The sequence below is a fragment of the Electrophorus electricus genome, chromosome 1 (assembly GCF_041902795.1).
Source record: "Electrophorus electricus isolate QZ-2024a chromosome 1, ASM4190279v1, whole genome shotgun sequence".
In the NCBI taxonomy this organism is placed as follows: Eukaryota; Metazoa; Chordata; class Actinopteri; order Gymnotiformes; family Gymnotidae; genus Electrophorus; species Electrophorus electricus.
The window spans coordinates 45,067,006-45,087,005 of NC_137497.1; the positions used below are offsets into that span (position 1 = coordinate 45,067,006).

Consider the following 20,000-nt stretch of genomic DNA (forward strand, 5'->3'; position numbering starts at 1 on the left):
TGTTTCTCTATTGTGAGAGACACATGAGATATCTGCCTGTGTCTCAGCTGTCCTGCTACTGTGAGAGACCTACAAGATGCCTGCCTGTGTCTCTCTGCTGTCTCGCTTACCTCTACAAAGTGAAGCCAGGACACGCAGACTGGTGGCTTCTTGTCTTGAACCTTGTGGATCAAATTGGGTGCTCACATGTTGCTCACGTGTTCACATGTTTCTCACGTGTAATCAAAAGTTTGCTCATCTTCAGGTAATAACTTAAGTCTACATGAACTCAGATTCTCTCTGGTAAGGTGAATGGTAGAGCAGTCTAGTTTACAGAATCTGAGAGGTTTCACTATCCCAGCATCACTGCTTCTCCGGATGAGAGAGCAGCAGAGAGGGAACAGAGTGGAGAGAGAGAACAGAGAGGAGAGAGAGAACAGTGAAGGAGGAGAGAGAGAACAGTGAAGGAGAGAGAGAACAGAGAGGAGAGAGGGAACAGAGAGGAAGAGAGAACAGTGAAGGAGGAGAGAGGGAACATAGAGGAGAGAGAGAACAGAGAGGAGAGAGAGAACAGAGGAAGAGAGAACAGAGAGGAGAGAGGGAACAGAGGAAGAGAGAGAACAGAGAGGAGAGAGAGAACAGAGGAAGAGAGAACAGAGAGGAGAGAGGGAACAGAGGAAGAGAGAACAGAGAGGAGAGAGAGAACAGAGAAGGAGGAGAGAGAACAGAGTGAAGGAGGAGAGAGGGAACAGAGGAGCGAGAGAACAGTGAAGGAAGAGAGAGGGAACAGAGAGGAGAGAGAGAACAGAGGAGAGAGAGAACAGAGAGGAGAGAGAGAACAGAGTGAAGGAGGAGAGAGAGAACAGAGAGGAGAGAGAGAACAGTGAAGGAAGAGAGAGGGAACAGAGAGGAGAGAGAACATAGAGGAAGAGAGAACAGTGAAGGAGGAGAGAGAGAACAGTGAAGGAGGAGAGAGAGAACAGAGTGAAGGAAGAGAGAGGGAACAGAGGAGAGAGAGAACATAGAGGAAGAGAGAACAGTGAAGGAGGAGAGAGAGAGAACAGAGAGGAGAGAGAGAACAGAGAGACAGCAGTACTCAGCACTCTGCCCTTTGAGTCATGTGCTATTTTTATCTCTGATGATGGAGTCCAAAAAGAAAACTAAAGAACAATAAATGTGTCCACAGCGTTGGCAATGGAGGGTAAAGAGAGAGAGAGGGGGAGAGAGAGGGAGAGAGAGAGAGAGAGAGAGGGAGAGGAAGAGAGAGAGAGAGAGAGAGAGAGAGAGAGAGAGAGCGAGAGAGAGAGAGAGAGCAGCTCTGCTGTCAGCAGTTTGGATGTTAGCGCTCCAGACCTAAGAGTAGTAGACTCTGACAGAGAGTTGGGGTTTGGGTCAGAACCAGGCCAAGCCAACACTGTTCATTTCAAAGGTGAGGTGTGAGAATCTACCCTGTGGCTGGTGGTGCGGGCGGAGCTGACTACACACCCATGCTCCGCCCTGTGGCTGGTGGTGCGGGCGGAGCTGACTACACACCCATGCTCCGCCCTGTGGCTGACGGTGCGGGCGGAGCTGACTACACACCCATGCTCCGCCCTGTGGCTGACGGTGCGGGCGGAGCTGACTACACACCCATGCTCCGCCCTGTGGCTGACGGTGCGGGCGGAGCTGACTACACACCCATGCTCCACCCTGTTTCCCCTCCTCAGGGCTCCAGTATCACGGATAGCTGCACTGAGATGTTGACACAAGGTGTGTTGCTGAAAATCTCTGCCGGCAACATCCAGGAGCGCGTTTTCTTCCTGTTTGACAACCTGCTGGTGTACTGCAAAAAGAAGAACAGGTGATGGCCCCTCCCCCAACCCCTCCCCCGGCCCCTCCCCCGGCCTGGTCTGTATGTATGTGTTGTGTTGCAGGAGGCTGAAGACGAATGCAGAGGGCCCACGCTACCTGTTCAGGGGGAGAATCAACACCGAGGTGATGGAGGTGGAGAATATGGACGATGGTACAGGTGAGTGCACACATGAGCACCTTGCACACGTGGACATGAACAAAAACATGAGCACCTTACACACATGGACGTGAGCGCACACGTGAGCACCTTACACACGTGGATGTGAGCGCACACGTGGGTGCCTTGCATACGTGAAGGTGAGCGTACACGTGAGCACCTTACACACGTCGAGGCGAGTGTACACGTGACCGCTTTACACACATGGACGTGAGTGCACACGTGAGCGCCTTACACATGTGGAGGTGAGCGCACACGTGAGCACCTTACACACATGGACGTGAGCGCACACACAGGCCAGGAGTGTGTCCACGTTGCACACGCTGACGTGTTACGGTCTGCTGTGCTGTTACAATGCACTTTTATGACAATGGAAGCATGAGATCTAAAAGAAACCTCCACCCAGAACACTATGTGTTGCCATGACCGAGTCGTGTGTCCTGCTGTCAGTGTCTGCTGGCACATATTGTGCATCACAAAACAAGCTCTCATGAAAGAGAAACCGGGCATCTCCGTGCCCCAGCCACACGCCTCTGCCCTCGGCCTTATTTCTCCAGTGACTTTCTCTAGATGGGTCGCGAGGGGGCTTTACTTCAGCAGCTAAAGGTTAGAAAAATGCCATCTTCAAATGACAGGACCTTGAAGGTCGGCTGCATTCAGAGCTCTGAGCTGGAGTGTGTCTCGTCTGGAGGGTCTCGTCTGGAGGGTCTCATCTGGAGTGTGTCTCATCTGGAGGGTCTCGTCTGGAGTGTGTCTCGTCTGGAGGGTCTCATCTGGAGTGTATTGTCTGACCTGGAGTGTCGTCTGGACGGTCTCGTCTGGAGTGTATCGTCTGAGCTGGAGTGTCTCGTCTGGAGGGTCTTTTCTGGGCTGGACTGCTAATTGTTGGTTATATTTGCAGATGTTTTCATTCCTGTTGAGCTTATCTGGCTTTTTAAGAGACGGATGTGTTTTGGCTTTGGAGAAGAAACCACTCCAGTTCCATCACACCCATTTCCCTCTCTTACCTTCCCATGTTTGAAGTATAGAGCTACTTTCTTACAGAGGCTTAACTGGTTTATACTGAAAGCTCGGCAGACTTGGGAAACCCGTACTGGTGCTGATGTATTACATCAGACTGTCAGATAGAAGCAGGAAGCGCTGATCCACGAGCGCATGTGGCGTGAATCTCACTCTGAATTATAAATGTGTAGCTCAGCTCTTTTCAGAGACTGACATGCGCCAGGTGTAACGCAGGTTTTGTGCCGGTGACTGGTGAAGGCCGTAGAGCTGTTGTGTCTGACTGCAGATCAGTGCTGGGTCTGTATCGCCACCATGATCATTCCAGTCAGAGATCAGCAGAAGTAATCAATAGGCATTAGACCTGTAATTAAAGTGTCCAGGAAAATTCACGAGAGTGACCAGGAAGGACTGAGAGAATTCCTTGATTCATCTGCCCTGGTTCACGTGCCCTGATTCACGTGCCATGAAGCTGCAGGCAGAGTGGTTACCTCATGCCCATAAAACTCCCATAGCAACAGAGCTCCTCCTTCAGATCTCATTACACCCAATCACAGAGCTCCTCCCTCAGATCTCTTTACATACAATCACAGAGCTCCTCCCTCAGATATCATTACACCCAATCACAGAGCTCCTCCCTCAGATCTCTTTGCACCCCGTCACAGAGCTCCTCCCTCAGATCACTTTACACCCAATCACAGAGCTCCTCCCTCAGATCTCATTACACCCAATCACAGAGCTCCTCTCTCAGATCTTATTACACCCAATCACAGAGCTGCTCCCTCAGATCTCATTACACCCAATCACAGAGCTTCTCACTCAGATCTCATTACACCCAATCACAGAGCCCCTCCCTCAGATCTCATTACACCCAATCACAGAGCTGTTTTTAACTTTTCAAAATTTTGCCTAGTAGTCTGTTTACCTAAATGCGCTAATGTTAAAGAAAACAAGTACAGTGAAACCATCACACGTTATCTGATCAGCAGGTTTCAGGGTTTTGTTTTATTTTGGTTTATGTTGTCACAGTGCTGTGTACACGAATACCTCTTTAATTTCTACTTACTGTTTTTAAAAGGTTTTTTTCCCCGATAAATGACATGCCATCTTTGTTCTTAACCTGCTAACCCACAGTGGTACAGTGGAGTCTCAGTGGTTCAGGTACTGGACTAGTAACCAGAAGGTTGGTTGTCAGTTCAAGTCCCACCACTGTTGGGCCTCTGAGTCCTCTGAAGAACTCTTAACCCTCAATTGCACATTGTACTCATTCATAATTGTAAGTTGTCTTGGATAAAAGTATCAGATAAATGACATTAGTGTAAATGCTGTAAACAGTCACTTTGTTTGTGATTCTGTAGCCATAAACATTTGCTAGCCGTAATGTCTCTGTTTGTGTTTCTGTAGCCGTAATGTCTCTGTTTGTGTTTCTGTAGCTGTAATGTCTCTGTTTGTGTTTCTGTAGCCGACTACCACAGCAGTGGCAACATCGTGAACTATGGCTGGAAGATCCACAACACGGCGAAGAACAAGTGGATTGTGTGCATGGCCAAGTCATCGGAGGAGAAACAGGAGTGGCTGGAGGCCATCCTAAAGGAGCGTGAAAGGAGGAAGAGTGAGTGGGCTACCACCGCGTACCCCTATGCTAGGGGGTGCTAGCGTGTGGCCCGAGGGTGTGTGGGGTCAGTCTGAGTGTGACAGTCACCCTCTACAGATGTGTTTCCTGGGTTATGATGTGTTGTGTCTCTGGTCTTTAGCCCAGCGCTCACACCTGTGTAACATTAAGCTTCCCACCTCGTGCTGAGACTTGAACTGTGAAGAAAGACTAGTACTCCTCTCTACATCAGCACTGAGGTCTGGAATGATCTCTCTCTCTCTCTCTCTCTCTCTCTCTCTCTCTCTCTCTCTCTCTCTCTCTCTCTCTTTCCTGAAGCGCTGAGGTTGGGTATGGAACAGGACACCTGGGTGATGATGTCAGAGAAAGGTGAAAAACTCTACAAGCTCATGAACAAGCAGGGTCACCTTATTAAGGACCGGAAACGCAAACTCACCACCTTCCCCAAGTGCTTCCTCGGAAGGTGTGTCCACACAGCCGATGTGCCTCGTTCCTGCCACCATGAGCCCAGCGTGCTTCACCGCACGTAGCTGCTTACGGAAGACGAGACTCTGTGTGGAAGACGTGAAACTGGGTGTGTGTGTGCGTGTGTGTGTGTGTGTTTGTGTGAGCACATGTCTCAGCCGGAGTGGTAGGTAAGGATGTGTAAGGGCTGTGTAAGAGTAGTGTGTAAGAGGAGTGTGTAAGGTGTGTGTAAGGGGAGTGTGTAAGAGGGTTGTGTAAGGGGAGTGTGTAAGGGGAGTGTAAGAGGTGTGTGTAAGGGGTGTGTGTAAGAGGAGTATGTAAGGGGAGTGTGTAAGGTGTGTGTAAGGGGAGTGTGTAAGTGGGTTGTGTAAGGGGAGTGTGTAAGGGGAGTGTGTAATAGGAGTGTGTAAGGGGAGTGTGTAAGAAATGTGTTACGGGTGTGTGTAAGGAGTGTGTTAGGGGTGTGTAAGAGGGGTGTGTAAGAGGGGTATGTGTAAGAGGGGTGTGTGTAAGAGGAGTGTGTTAGGAGTGTGTGTAAGAAGAGTGTGTCCTCTGGCCAAGTTGTGGTTTGGTAGGGAGAGTGTCACAACACCACTTCACTCATGTTTGTGTCTGTGAACAGCTCTGATGTTGTTTGGCTTTACCCACTGAAACAGTTCTAATACCTACAGACAACAAGTCAAATACCTACAGAGGACACATTACTAGAGCTGTGTGAAATCAAATACTTACAGAGAACACATTAACAGAGCTACATTTGAAGTCAAATGTCTACAGGGGACACATTATTAGTAGCACTGCAAATACCACCACATTATTATTACTCCATGTGTGAAAGAACGCATTATTAATAGAACTGCATTTGAAGTGCCACATTCATCTTCCTGTCCTTCCCTATACCCAGAGTATTCCAGAGAACAATCCATCTGTTCTCTTTCTCTTTATATTTCTCCCAGGAGAACTGTGACTGCGCCCCCCTTTTTTGTCACAGTCAATTTAAATCCCGATCCGTTCACTCCGAGTTCCATCGTTCCATCGTTCCTGAGTGGAAAGCTTTGCTTTGTTGTCCCGCAACATGGTTTTTGTTGAGCACTGGTGTAAATCCGGCCAGTAGAACCCCCCCCGCCACCCACACTCCCAGTGACCAAACACAATGTGCAGTGTGTGCTGAGGGCTCTAGAGGACATGGGGAGGAGTGTCATCCTCTCTGCAGAGCGTGCACACTGCAGGGGTCTGCCTGGCACAGGATGACAGTGTGCTCGCAATACCTCTGACAGGCTCTCGCGTCCTCACACAGCAGAGGCTGGGGGAAACCAAATCTGCAAGGCCTGAAAATTGTTGTGTTTTTTATAAAAAAAACTTTATTTTTAGTGTCTTTCCATTATGTAGGATACACACTGAGAAAGTCTTCAGTGTACAGACGTACAGCATGTAAGTCAGCTTTGCTCTGATATCGAGGGCTATAATCTCAAAGTAATCTCAGAGTAGTTTTGTGCCTTGGTGATCACAGTGGCACGGCCAGGAAATGTAGTCTGCTTCCTTCCAGCCGAAATGCGAGTGTGCGTTTTATGCTCGCTGAGACATAACCGCTAGGAATGGACGTGATCCTGAACGTGGTTTGGTTAAGCTCGGAGCTCAGTGGGGTTGGATTTCTGCACCATGGCCTTCAGCAGTGTCTCAGGCAGGATGGGCCCTGCTGGATGGACCTGGCCGTTCAGACGTCTGTGCTAGTCCAGCATTACAGCTGTAAGTCATCTGAAAATGTTCTCCTGCTCCAGCTCGCCATCTGACTGCCAGACGTTGTCCTGAAATGAGGCCAGACTTGTGGTCTCATCCATGCTGTCACCTTGGTGAAGCTGGCAAGTAGAAAGAGGTGTCCTCACAAACCTGTCCCTCGCCGTCCCTGTGGTTGTGGTTGTCCCTGTGGTTGTGGTTGTCCCTGTGGTTGTGTTTGGCCCTGCGGGTTGTGTTTGTGTTTGTCCCTGTGCTTGTCCTGGATTGTAAATGTCCTCTGCAGTGGTAAACCTTTTCTCCTGTGGTGTCTCCAGATAAGAGGAGATCAGCCCAGTCTCATCTCCCCGATACAGAGATCACAGCAAAAGAAAGCTGTTAAATAGCTGTTTATTACTTATATTACTTATTTATTCTGGATGTTATTAGCAGTAGTTAATACCTCAACAGTAAATTGTAAATCAATCAGACCAAAGCGCGTAACGTCTGGTGCTTAGACCTTTACAGACCATTTCATTGTAATACACCCGTGGTTTCTCACGCACTGACGTAGGAGGGGAAACCTTGCATGCCTTTATTTTCTCAGGGTTACAGCAGAGTCTTTTATATGAGTAGCATTGCTGAGCATAAACAAGAGATCATATTTATTGTTTATTTTTAGCTGGGGCCATAACTAACAATTACAGAGTGGATTAATAGGTATTCTACACATCAGATTATCTTTACAGGCCAAGTTCAGACAGTCAAATAGGAGACGTGGTAACTTTAAACAGATGAAGATTTTTTTTTTTGTTAAGGACAACATCTTGGCAGGCAGCACAGGGATGATGTTTAAATGTTGAGGAGTGTGTATATAGTCTGACAGGCGTCACACACCGCATGGCGTGATGTGTGATCGAACACTTTCTCACATGAAATGTGGAATTGACACAAGAGCTCAGCCTCTGTAGTTCTGTAGTCCTGCATCTACATAAGGAAGTGACAGTGAGCATGTTGCACTAGTGACCCATCAACTGCAAGGGCTTGTTTGCAAATATTTGTGGTTTCTTTCTCCATGACGATGTTTGTATCACATCTGCACACACACGGAGATGCACACATACACATGCGCACACACACACACACACACACACACACACGCACAGGATGCAAGATATGTTTATTTTGGCCAGGCTGGTCAGTGGCTTTGGGGCTGTGCTGTCTCTGGGCTACACCTTCTGGCCTGTTCAGGCTACGCTCGTTTTGGTGTTGTGGAGAGGTGGTGTGGTAGAGAGGTGGTGTTGTGGAGAGGTGGTGTGGTAGAGAGGTGGTGTTGTGGAGAGGTGGTGTGGTGGAGAGAGGTGATGTGGTGGAGAGGTGGTGTTGTGGGGAGGTGGTGTGGTGGAGAGGTGGTGTGGTGGAGAGGTGGTGTGGTAGAGAGGTGGTGTGGTGGTGTGGTGGAGAGGTGGTGTTGTAGATCCTTCTTTCCGCATTAACCCCTCCAAGCACTGTAGCAGTTTTTTATGCATTTATATACACAAATATTATTGTTTTATTGCCACGTGCTTTGCTGGGACAAGTGTCAACATAATTAAATCCACATTAAAGTCCCATTAGGCAAGTGAAATTCCTCTCTGTAGTAGGATACTGAGGGTGTTTGTGTGTGTTTCCCCTGCAGTGTGTAGCGATTTATTTATTACTTCACGCTTAAGTCAGCTGGCGGAACTGTATTATTTGAAAAACACATTGTTGTCTGGACAGTCCATCATGTGTCCTGTTTGGGCATGACTGTCTAACATCCGTACAGGGAGTGTGAGCCGTGAGTGAGCGAGTTTGTGAGTCTGTGTCCACAGTGAGTTTGTGTGTCTTCGTCCACAGTGAGTTTGTGGTTCTGTGTCCACAATGACTTTGTGAGTCTGTGTCCACAGTGACTTTGTGGTTCTGTGTCCACAGTGAGTTTGTGGCCTGGTTAATGGAGATTGGGGAGACGGATAACCCGGAGGAGGGCGTTCTCCTGGGACAGGCCCTGTTGGAGAACGGCATCATCCACCATGGTCAGTACCCTCATCCTCACAGCCCAGTGCGTTCTTCTCCTCTCAGAGAGGCTCTCACCTGTTTCACATGTAATATACCTCCTTCACTTCAGATTTGGCATTCGAGTAACGTCATGGCCTTGTGGTCCAGTTCCTCTGTTGTCTTGCTTGCAGCTTCTCCTCAAAAACACTTTCTGGCCTGGAAAAACCTCCAGGAAAAATTGTGCTGCTATGATTTCAAAATTGACAATGTCGTCACTCAGCTGGGCCTCTTAACCCAAGAGCAAAAGTTTCTAAAACAGAAGAAATAACAAACACTCCTGACTGAGCCCTCCTGAACATGGCAGGGACGCGGCTACTCTGTGCTCTCCCATGTGTTTGAAGGGTTGGGGTGGCCAATGTTGCCTATGGGATTATTGATCATAACTATGATAATGTTGCCTATGGGATTATTGATCATAACTACACTAATGCTGCCTGTGGGATTATTGATCACAACTACACTAATGTTGCCTATGGGATTATTGATCATAACTACGCTAATGTTGCCTATGGGATTATTGATCATAACTACGCTAATGTTGCCTATGGGATTATTGATCATAACTATGATAATGTTGCCTATGGGATTATTGATCATAACTACGCTAATGCTGCCTGTGGGATTATTGATCACAACTACGCTAATGTTGCCTATGGGATTATTGATCATAACTACGCTAATGTTGCCTATGGGATTATTGATCATAACTATGCTAATGTTGCCTATGGGATTATTGATCATAACTACACTAATGTTGCCTATGGGATTATTGATCATAACTACGCTAATGTTCCCTGTGGGATTATTGCTCATAACAATGCTAATGTTCCCTGTGGGATTAATGATCAAAACTACGCTAATGTTCCCTGTGGGATTATTGATCATAACTACGCTAATGTTCCCTGTGGGGTTATTGATCATAACTACACTAATGTTGTCTGTGGGATTATTGTTCATAACTACGCTAATGTTGTCTGTGGGGTTATTGATCATAAAAATGCTAATGTTCCCTGTGGGATTAATGATCAAAACTACGCTAATGTTCCCTGTGGGGTTATTGATCATAACTACACTAATGTTGTCTGTGGGGTTATTGATCATAACAATGCTAATGTTCCCTGTGAGGTTATTGATCATAACTACGCTAATGTTCCCTGTGGGATTATTGATCATAACTACACTAATGTTCCCTGTGGGGTTATTGATCATAACTACACTAATGTTGTCTGTGGGGTTATTGATCATAACAATGCTAATACTGCCTGTGGGGTTATTGATCATAACTACACTAATGTTTTCTGTGGGATTATTGATCATAACTATGCTAATGTTGTCTGTGGGGTTATTGATCATAACTACACTAATGTTGTCTGTGGGGTTATTGATCATAACTACACTAATGTTGTCTGTGGGGTTATTGATCATAACTACACTAATATTGTATGTGGGGTTATTGATCATAACAATGCTAATGTTCCCTGTGGGATTATTGATCATAACTATGCTAATGTTCCCTGTGGGGTTATTGATCATAACTACACTAATGTTGTCTGTGGGGTTATTGATCATAACTACACTAATGTTGTCTGTGGGATTATTGATCATAACTATGCTAATGTTCCCTGTGGGGTTATTGATCATAACTACACTAATGTTGTCTGTGGGGTTATTGATCATAACTACACTAATGTTGTCTGTGGGGTTATTGATCATAACTACACTAATGTTGTCTGTGGGATTATTGATCATAACTATGCTAATGTTCCCTGTGGGGTTATTGATCATAACTACACTAATGTTGTCTGTGGGGTTATTGATCATAACTACACTAATGTTGTCTGTGGGGTTATTGATTATAACTACACTAATGTTCCCTGTGGGGTTATTGATCATAACTACACTAATGTTGTCTGTGGGGTTATTGATCATAACTACACTAATGTTGTCTGTGGGGTTATTGATCATAACTACACTAATGTTGTCTGTGGGGTTATTGATCATAACTACACTAATGTTCCCTGTGGGGTTATTGATCATAACAATGCTAATACTGCCTGCGGGGGAGTTTCCCAGCCTCTGCCCTTTCCAGAAGCCTGTATGCGTCCTGAAGAACTCGGCCCATTTGAACGGTTTAAAGATCAGTGTTTCAGTGAAAACAACTTTAATTGTCTGGTTTTAAATAGCTCAGTTTAATCCCACCATCACTGCTAAACACCTCGCACTGCTGTGTGTTGTGTGGTTTGTTGATTTTAGTTCTTCTTTCTGGTCTCTTGTCCAGTCGCTGATAAGCACCAGTTCAGACCAGAGCCCCTGCTGTACCGCTTCCGCTATGACGATGGCACATACCACCCCCGCGGGGACATGCAAGATGTCATCTCCAAGGTAACGCAGATAGACTCCGCCTTCATCCCCTCTCCAGAATCGTTGATAGCACTTCTTGCTGAAGCATGTGGCAGGTTTATTAATGACCTCTCTCTCTCTCTCTCTCTCTCTCTACCCCCACCCCTGGCAGGGTGTGAGGCTCTTCTGTCGACTACACAGCTTGTTCTCACCGGTGATCAGGTGAAGGCCCGGTGTGTGTGTGTGTGTGTCTCTCTGGCCAGCTGTATCTAGACTGCTGCGTCTCCTTCCTCTCTGAATATAACACTTTTGCATGTTTGTTTTAAATCTGGTAGACACATACTGGTTGTGGTGAACTGGAACTGGTTGTGGTGTACTGGTCTTCATTTTTTTCTCTTTAGCCACTAGCTGCTCCTGAAGGTTTCATCCGTCCACCACGGACTGGGTCAGAACCAGATCAGTAATGGACTAGCTCAAGCCCACTCATGGGTACAGAACCAGATCAGTAGTGGTGCCGCTTTTTTAAAGCAGAGTCTTTGAGGAGAGTGTATCTGGGCTGCCTCTGGACTCAGGGCCTGCTGGGTTTCCCTCCTGCCTTCATTATGGGATGTTTACAGAGCCATGTCTGTGTCTGTATGTCTGTGTGTCTGTATGTCTGTGTGTCTGTGGGCCTGCGTGTCTGTGTCTGTATGTCTTTGTGTCTGTGTGTCTGTTGCTTATAGCCGACACACACGTTTCTTGTGTCTGCAGACTTTCACGGGACCCTGGCTGGACAGTCAGTGGCATTGGGCCTGTTTGGGAACAGATGGGGGTGCTACAGAGCTCATGTTGCTTCTCCACCATTCGGTCTTTGTGATGGATCATATTTCAGGGGTGCCAGGCCTGTCTAGAAATGTCACGGGCCGTGAGAACCCCTATGTAAATCCACGAACTGGTTTCAGTGCAACAGAGCTGTTGTGAGCGTGTGAGCGTGTGAGCGGGTGAGCGGAGTCTGGCAGCGTGTCATGTATGGTGCTGTGCTTTGTGCAGAGCTGTTTTGATGTGTTGGCAGTGCCGTAACATGCAACTGGTACCTGCAGAGGGCGCCGTTTGGCTCACGTATTACCCATGGCTAATGCGACACTTTAGTGATAGAGTTTGTGGAGTCTTCTGTGCTCTGGTCTGTTTTCAGAATCCTCTGTTCTACCCAGAATCTCCACTAAGGCCCAGCAGAGAACCAGGACAGAGAACCAGGATACGTGTCGTTCTGCTGGGATGTGGTCCTGTCATGCTTATTAGACTCCTGTGTTTGACGTGATTCTCTCTGATTCAACACCTCTGTGGGAAAGAACAGTGGCAGGTTGCCGCAGACATATAAATGGGGTTAGGGTCAGGGCTTAGGAGTTAGGGTCAGGATTAAGGTCAGGGTTAGGCTTATAGTTAGAGTCAGGGTTAGGGGTTAGGAGTTAGGGTCGGGGTTAAGGTTAGGGGTTAGGGTCAGGGTTAAGGTTAGGGGTTAGGGTCGGGGTTAAGGTTAGGGGTTAGGGTTAGGAGTTAGGGTCGGGGTTAAGGTTAGGGGTTAGGGTTAGGAGTTAGGGTCAGGGTCGGGGTTAAGATTAGGGGTCAGGGTTAGGAGTTAGGGTCAGGGTTAAGGTTAGGGTTAGGAGTTAGGGTCAGGGTCGGGGTTAAGGTTAGGGGTTAGGGTTAGGGTCAGGGTTAGGCTTCAGTTCTGACACAGAGCCTTTGGAATCTTTTATTTTATTTATTTGCAGTTTGTGTCTGGGTTTGTGAGATCTTTCTGGTGTGATTCATGCCTTTGCTTTCAATAACGCTCATGACCTTGTTTGAGTGCTCATATCTTTGTTGTATTGACAGCTTTGTTGAGACTCTCCCTAAAATGAAGGTTTCTCTAAATGTCTTGGTGTCATGTGTGAAGAGAGATTGTGAGATCAATCACTGTCTACTGGACTGTAGTCGTGAAGAAGGCTTATCAGTGGATCTACATCCTCATCCTCACATGATCACGAACTCTGGGTGATGTCCAGAAGGACGAGATCACTCATACAAGAGGCTGTAATGAACTGCGCAGCAGGATTCACTCTCCATGATGGGCTGAGGAGTTCAGGAGTGCGTCTGTCTGGTAGGAGCTCAGAGTAGAACTGCTGCTCCTCTGTGATGAGAGGAGCCCATTGAGGGGGTTCAGGTATCTGATAAGGATGTCCCTTGGTCACTTCCTGGAGGAGTACCAGACACCTCGGGGACACCTCAGGGTGGACCCAGGACCTGCTGACTGGCCTGATCGCCCCTGGGAAAGAGGCCAGGTTGAAGAGGTGGAGATGGTCTGCAATAGCCTTTCACCTCCACTGTTAGACCTGGTTCAGTGCAGCAAGCCAGAGGAACGAGCGGTAGCCCCGCCCAGCCCAGTGTAGCCCTGCCCAGTCCAGTGTAGCCCCGCCCATCACAGCACAGCTGGGCTCTGGAGAGACTCCAGGAGCAGCTAGAAAAATAAGAACCACTTCACGCGCTTGTCACAGCTGCAGGAGAAGGAAGTGTGGCATGTGTTGAGTCAAACTTCCTTTGTGCAAATGAGGCTCCCTCTTTGTCAGAGTAGGTGTTTAAAATGTAAACTATGTCCCGAGGGGAAATATTTGTGTCTGCCCTTTTATGTTCTACAGATTGCAGACAGCTAAGATTGGACTTGTCTGGATTTGGCTGTGAGACCATGTGTGTCTCTCTGTGTGTGTGGGGGAGGCAGTGTGCACTTCCCAGAATGCTCTGGCCTAGTGTGTGCCCCTTGGGAGACCCTTGACTTCATGGGAAAATCTACTCTCTGTTTCATAACAAATTCTCAGAGTCTGGCCCCAGCCACAGAAACATTTCATCTGACTCCCTGAACACTGCCACTGGGGGGGAGCTAGAACTTTTGACCTCAGCTGAAGAAAGAGTGACTGACTGACCGGAAATCAGTGCAGCTCACCTTTCCCCTATGACCTGTACCGTTTCTTTGATCAGTTTGATTCGTATAGATGTGTAAGTCATGTTTGGTCTTTCAGGGCTATCAAGAGCTGCTATTTTATCAAAATCAAAATTTATTTCTGTAGCACTTTTTACAACAGTTGTTGTCACAAAGCAGTTTTACAAATGTCTGAGTCCAAACCCCCAGTGAGAAAGACATGGGTGACAGTGGTGAGGAAAAACTCTCTAGATGACGAGGAACCTTGAGAGGAACCAACACTCAAAGGGGAGCCATCCTCCTCTGGGTGCTAAATAATAATAATAATAATAATAATAATAATAATAATAATAATAATAATAATAATAATAGTAATAATAATAATAATAATAGACACTCAAAGGGGGGGCCATCCTCCTCTGGCCAACAACGGTCACTTTTATGGCAGTTAAACACTTCCTGTTGTCAGAGCACTGGGCTGAGAGCTGCCCTGTTTCTCATGCTGATATTTGTGTCAGTTTTGCTGTTTTTGAGTGACGTTTTCCTCAAATAAAATGGGTATGCCAGGACTTCCTTTTTAGAATGGTCACAGTCGGGATTAGGCCAGCGAAAACTGGTCCTGACAGTCAGTGGAAAATCAGAGGACACCCGGGGATTAAAGAGCGGGACTGTGGGCAGTGGTGAGGGCAAGTTCGGCTCTCTCAGGAGGTCAGAGTTGAGACCTGGAGGTCATGGGTCAGGTTACAATAACTTCCTATAAGGTCTTATTCTATTTAAGTAACCCCCCCCCCCCCTTTTTGTGCATTCAGGGATAAAGACTACCATTTAAGAACATACAAGTCAGTGGTGATGGCCAACAAACTCATTGACTGGCTCATAGCACAGGTAAGACCACAGTCCTAGCACAGGTAAGACTACAGTCATAACACAGGTAAGGCCATTGTCATAGCACAGGTAAGACCACAGTCAAAGCACAGGTAAGACCACTGTACTAACACAGGTAAAACCACTGTCATAGCACAGGTAAGACCATTGTCATAGCACAGGTAAGACCATTGTCATAGCACAGGTAAGACCACAGTCATAGCACAGGTAAGACCACTGTACTAACACAGGTAAAGCCGCTGTCATAGCACAGGTAAGACCACAGTCATAGCACAGGTAAGACCACTGTACTAACACAGGTAAAACCGCTGTCATAGCACATGTAAGACCACAGTCATAGCACAGGTAAGAACACAGTACTAACACAGGTAAAACCGCTGTCATAGCACATGTAAGACCACAGTCATAACACAGGTAAGACCACAGTCATAGCACAGGTAAGACCACAGTCCTAGCACAGGTAAGACTACAGTCATAACACAGGTAAGGCCATTGTCATAGCACAGGTAAGACCACAGTCATAGCACAGGTAAGACCACTGTACTAACACAGGTAAAACCACTGTCATAGCACAGGTAAGACCATTGTCATAGCACAGGTAAGACCATTGTCATAGCACAGGTAAGACCACAGTCATAGCACAGGTAAGACCACTGTACTAACACAGGTAAAGCCGCTGTCATAGCACAGGTAAGACCACAGTCATAGCACAGGTAAGACCACTGTACTAACACAGGTAAAACCGCTGTCATAGCACATGTAAGACCACAGTCATAGCACAGGTAAGAACACAGTACTAACACAGGTAAAACCGCTGTCATAGCACATGTAAGACCACAGTCATAACACAGGTAAGACCACAGTCATAGCACAGGTAAGACCACAGTCATAGCACAGGTAAGACCACTGTACTAACACAGGTAAAACCGCTGTCATAGCACAGGTGAGAGTGCTGTCATGTATAATAGTCATGCATTAAGTGCTTTTACCCTTAAAACTTTTATTTGGAGTTGCTTTGTTTATTGTCTTTTTTTTCATTGTTTTACCCAGTTATGTATATAATGCACTTTATGACCACAAATCCGATTTTCTAATATATTCAGATGTAAATAGTGAATAATAGATGAGTATAAATAAACAAATAATTAGAATTAATCAGCATGTTTCTGTGATGTAGTGTGTGAATGGCAAGTGAGGATAGATGAGAAAGAGCAAATAATGCTAGAATAACGGCAGCTCTGTGCAATGTATGACTGTCCCAGAGAGGAACACAGGCTGCAGTGTTCACTACTAATGGAGAACTCTAACCAGAGTTTTATCACTCATGTCTCGGCACTCAGGCTGGGATGTAGAGGGGTGATTTGAAGTTCAGGGACTTCAGTGATGCTTTAAAATGGAGTCACAACCTACTGTGAACTATGAACTAAATCTTGGGTTGTCACTCTTCAGTGACTTTGATGCAAATATGTTTTCACTGGAAGTTGAAATGTGTGGCGTGTGATGCGCGGATGTGAACATGCTGACGGAGTGGCAGGCAGCGAGTTTGTTCTCTGTTCTTCTTTGCAAGGGTGACTGTCGAACAAGAGAGGAAGCGTTGAACCTGGGGGTGGAGCTGTGTGCCAATGGGTTCATGCATCATGGTATGACTGGCATCTGTCTCCTCCCTCTGTTTTCTCCCTCTCTACTCTTCTCTCTGTCTCCTCTTCTCCCTCTCTCTCTCTGTTCTTTCTTTCTTCCGTTTTTTCCCTTCCTTCTTTAAAGACAGTAGAATCATACGCTGAGACATACAAAGCAGCCTTTGTATCATATTTGTCTCCTCCTGGCCTGTCGCAAGGGCCACTCACTGTGGTCTTCTCCTGTTGGTGTGTGTTACTGGGCGCCCCTGTTCGCTCTCACCTCACCTGGAGCCACTCAGGAGCCAGGCGTGAGCTCCCCATTGCTATAGCAACTGGTTGTTTACAGAACTCAAGCCTCATTTTCAGAGTGGGAATCTGCTGATGCCAAGGGCTGCGTCATGTGACTCACAGACTGTCTGTAATCAGACACTCACATATTGTCAGTAATCAGACTCTCACACATTGTCTGTCATCAGACTTACACATTGTCATCAGACACTCACACATTGTTAGTAATCAGACACTTACATATTTTCATTAATCAGACACACACATTGTCATCAGACCCACACATTATCACTCACACATTGTCTGTCATCAGACACTCACACATTGTTAGTAATCAGACTCTCACATATTGTCAGTAATCAGACATACATTGTCAGTAATCAGACACATATTGTCAGACACTCACATATTGTCTGTCATCAGACTCACACTGTCTGTCATCAGACACTCCCACATTGCGAGTAATCAGACTCACACATTGTCAGTAATCAGACACTCACACATTGTCAGCAATCAGACTCTCTCACATTGTCAGTAATCAGACTCTCACATATCGTCAGTGATCAGACACTCACACATTGTCAGCAATCAGACTCTCTCACATTGTCAGTAATCAGACTCTCACATATCGTCAGTGATCAGACACTCACACATTGCCAGTAATCAGAGACTCACATTGTCAGTAATCAGACTCACACATTGTCATCACACTCACACATTGTCAGTAATCAGACTCACACATTGTCATCACACTCACACATTGTAATCAGACACTCACATATTGTCAGTAATCAGACTCTAACGTTGGTTTTTCTCTCCTCTGCCCCAGAGTTATTTAACTTTTTTCCCACTTTTCAGATGTTATATTTGATCTTGCCAGTTAAACTGAGGAGAAGTTTCTTTTCCTTTCAGTGGCGTGTTTTGTACTTGGGTGAGTGGAGAGGCCTGGGGTTGCCATGGAGACAGTTTTAACCCCTTCACTCCAGCCTGCTCCCATCCCTGAGACCCTCCCTGCCCCACACATCTTATTGCTGCTCTATTTTCTGTCATGGAGACTCTCACACTCTCAGCTACGGACAATTTTCAAAACTTTGCTTCAGCCAAAGAGATAATCACAAAGATAAATATTTGACAGTTTTACAGTTATGTGCATTCACTGTCTTTGGTTGGAGTGCGTGATTCATTGACGTGTGTCTCGTCTGGCAGTGCTGGAGAAGAGCGACTTCAAGGACGAGGCTCTTCTGTTCCGCTTCTTTGCTGATGAAGAGATGGAGGGTTCTGACACTAAACACAAACCCATGAAGCACGACCTGAAGATCGTGGAAAACATCATTGCCAAGTTGCTGCTGGTTAGAGACCTGCCACTCTTACCATGAGGGGGTGTGGCTGAGCTGGGGGTGGAGCTGCCTGGGGGCGTGGCCGTGCTAGGGAGCTGTGCTGTTATACCCTACACCCTAATGTCCTACACCCTAATGTCCTACACCCTGTGTACTCTCCCCTTCAGATAATGCCTGGCGATGATGGCTATGGCTTCACCCTTGAGGACCGTAACAGAGTTCCAATTGTCAAGTCTGTGAAGAAAGGCTCGAATGCAGAGGTAAACACTTCCATCATGGAAATTTTGGGAATTCTTCTCCTCATACTGGCTGTGGAGCTTCTCTCTCCTGACACTCACAGAGGGCACCCCCCTTCCTCCTGGAGATTCACCATTTGTGCTGGAATCTTTAGACACCTGTTAAACCTGAAACTTCCCAAAGATGTAAAAAGCAAAGTAAAGAAGATGCAGAGATAGGAGGATTAAAGCGATTAAAGGGTGTGATGTAACGACTGTTGAGGGCTCAGATTAGAGCTCAGTCTCAGAACAGTTCTGTGAGGTCTGAAACTCCCCAGGTACTGGCTACCCCATGGTTAAAACGTGTCAGTTTGAGGTCACATCTGTGATATTTGCTCTCTGTGTTGAGTGATTGTGATTTTTTTTATCTTACATGACATTCCTGTGAGTTCTGCTGGTTTCAGTGAGTTTAGGAGTCACCTTGTTCTATTTGAACTTTTAAGAAATCCAATTAATGCGTTTTTTTCCTCCATCGGGGTTAGGGTTAGACCCCACGTCTTAATAAGTGTGATCTGTGCTCTTGGGGTGAAGTATTGTCACTAGTGTTTACTGGGTGTTATTTCCTGATTGTTTGTATTACTGACCCTCTTCTGTTGTTGCTGGTTTGGATTTGTCGGCCTGGTTATTCTGTTTTTCTTGATTTCCACCCGGACTGCTTTTGATCTGTCTGTGATGCCCCCTGTCTCTGTTAACCCACTGGTTCTGTTATTGTACTGGTTCTGTTATCGGACTGGTTCTGTTAACCCACTGGTTCTGTTATTGTACTGGTTCTGTTATCATGCTTGTTCTGTTAACCCACTGGTTCCATTATCGGACTGGTTCTGTTAACCCACTGGTTCTGTTATTGTACTGGTGCTGACTCTGACTCTGTATTTGGACTACCTTGTTGGATTATTCTTCTCGGAATAAAACCACGCCTCATTTTATCTGCAAGCGTCTGAAATGTCACATGGTGGGACTGACGCAGCACTTCAAAGGAAGTGACATCATCGAAAAATCTGCAGATTCAACACAGCTGTAAAATATCCCCCAGTGACTCATACAGATGAGGGGCCATCTTATAAACGAGCTCTCTCTCTCACACATACACACACAAGCACGCACGCACACACACACTCACACATACATTCTCTCTCTCTCACATATATACACACACAAACACACGCACGTGCACACACTCATGGATGCATCCTCTCTGTCTCTCTCACATATACACACACACACACACACACAAGCACAAACAAATGTGCACATACACACATACATTCACATTCTCTCTCTCTCTCTCTCTCTCTCTCTCTCTCTCTCTCTCACTCTCTCTCTCTCACACACACATTCAGAGAAAGACAGGTGAGCGAAAGGCTGCCTTTCCTTTTCATGCAAGGCTGAGTTGGCCCAGGAGAAGGCATTTGGCTGTCTGGTGGTTCCTCAGGAGACAGAGATGCAGTAGAGCATAGGTGAAGTACCACAGACAGGTA

The 20,000-nt window shown here is 46.5% G+C and overlaps 1 protein-coding gene across 5 annotated transcripts in view; it reads left to right on the plus strand.

The window, feature by feature from the left end:
- The window catches only part of prex2 (phosphatidylinositol-3,4,5-trisphosphate-dependent Rac exchange factor 2), a 103,108-nt gene that overhangs the window by 20,885 nt on the left and 62,223 nt on the right, over window positions 1-20,000 (plus strand). For all 5 annotated transcript variants that reach the window (XR_004776018.2, XM_081721947.1, XM_081721942.1 and 2 more), the window contains exons 7-17: window positions 1,686-1,819; window positions 1,893-1,987; window positions 4,449-4,598; window positions 4,917-5,061; window positions 8,727-8,827; window positions 11,128-11,231; window positions 11,362-11,411; window positions 14,931-15,006; window positions 16,574-16,646; window positions 18,117-18,259; window positions 18,415-18,507. Coding sequence is in view for 4 of the 5 variants with exons in the window: in XM_081721947.1 (XP_081578073.1) it covers window positions 1,686-1,819; window positions 1,893-1,987; window positions 4,449-4,598; window positions 4,917-5,061; window positions 8,727-8,827; window positions 11,128-11,231; window positions 11,362-11,411; window positions 14,931-15,006; window positions 16,574-16,646; window positions 18,117-18,259; window positions 18,415-18,507 (1,164 nt within the window). In the remaining variant the exon portion in view is untranslated. The remainder of the gene's footprint in view (window positions 1-1,685; window positions 1,820-1,892; window positions 1,988-4,448; window positions 4,599-4,916; window positions 5,062-8,726; window positions 8,828-11,127; window positions 11,232-11,361; window positions 11,412-14,930; window positions 15,007-16,573; window positions 16,647-18,116; window positions 18,260-18,414; window positions 18,508-20,000) is intronic.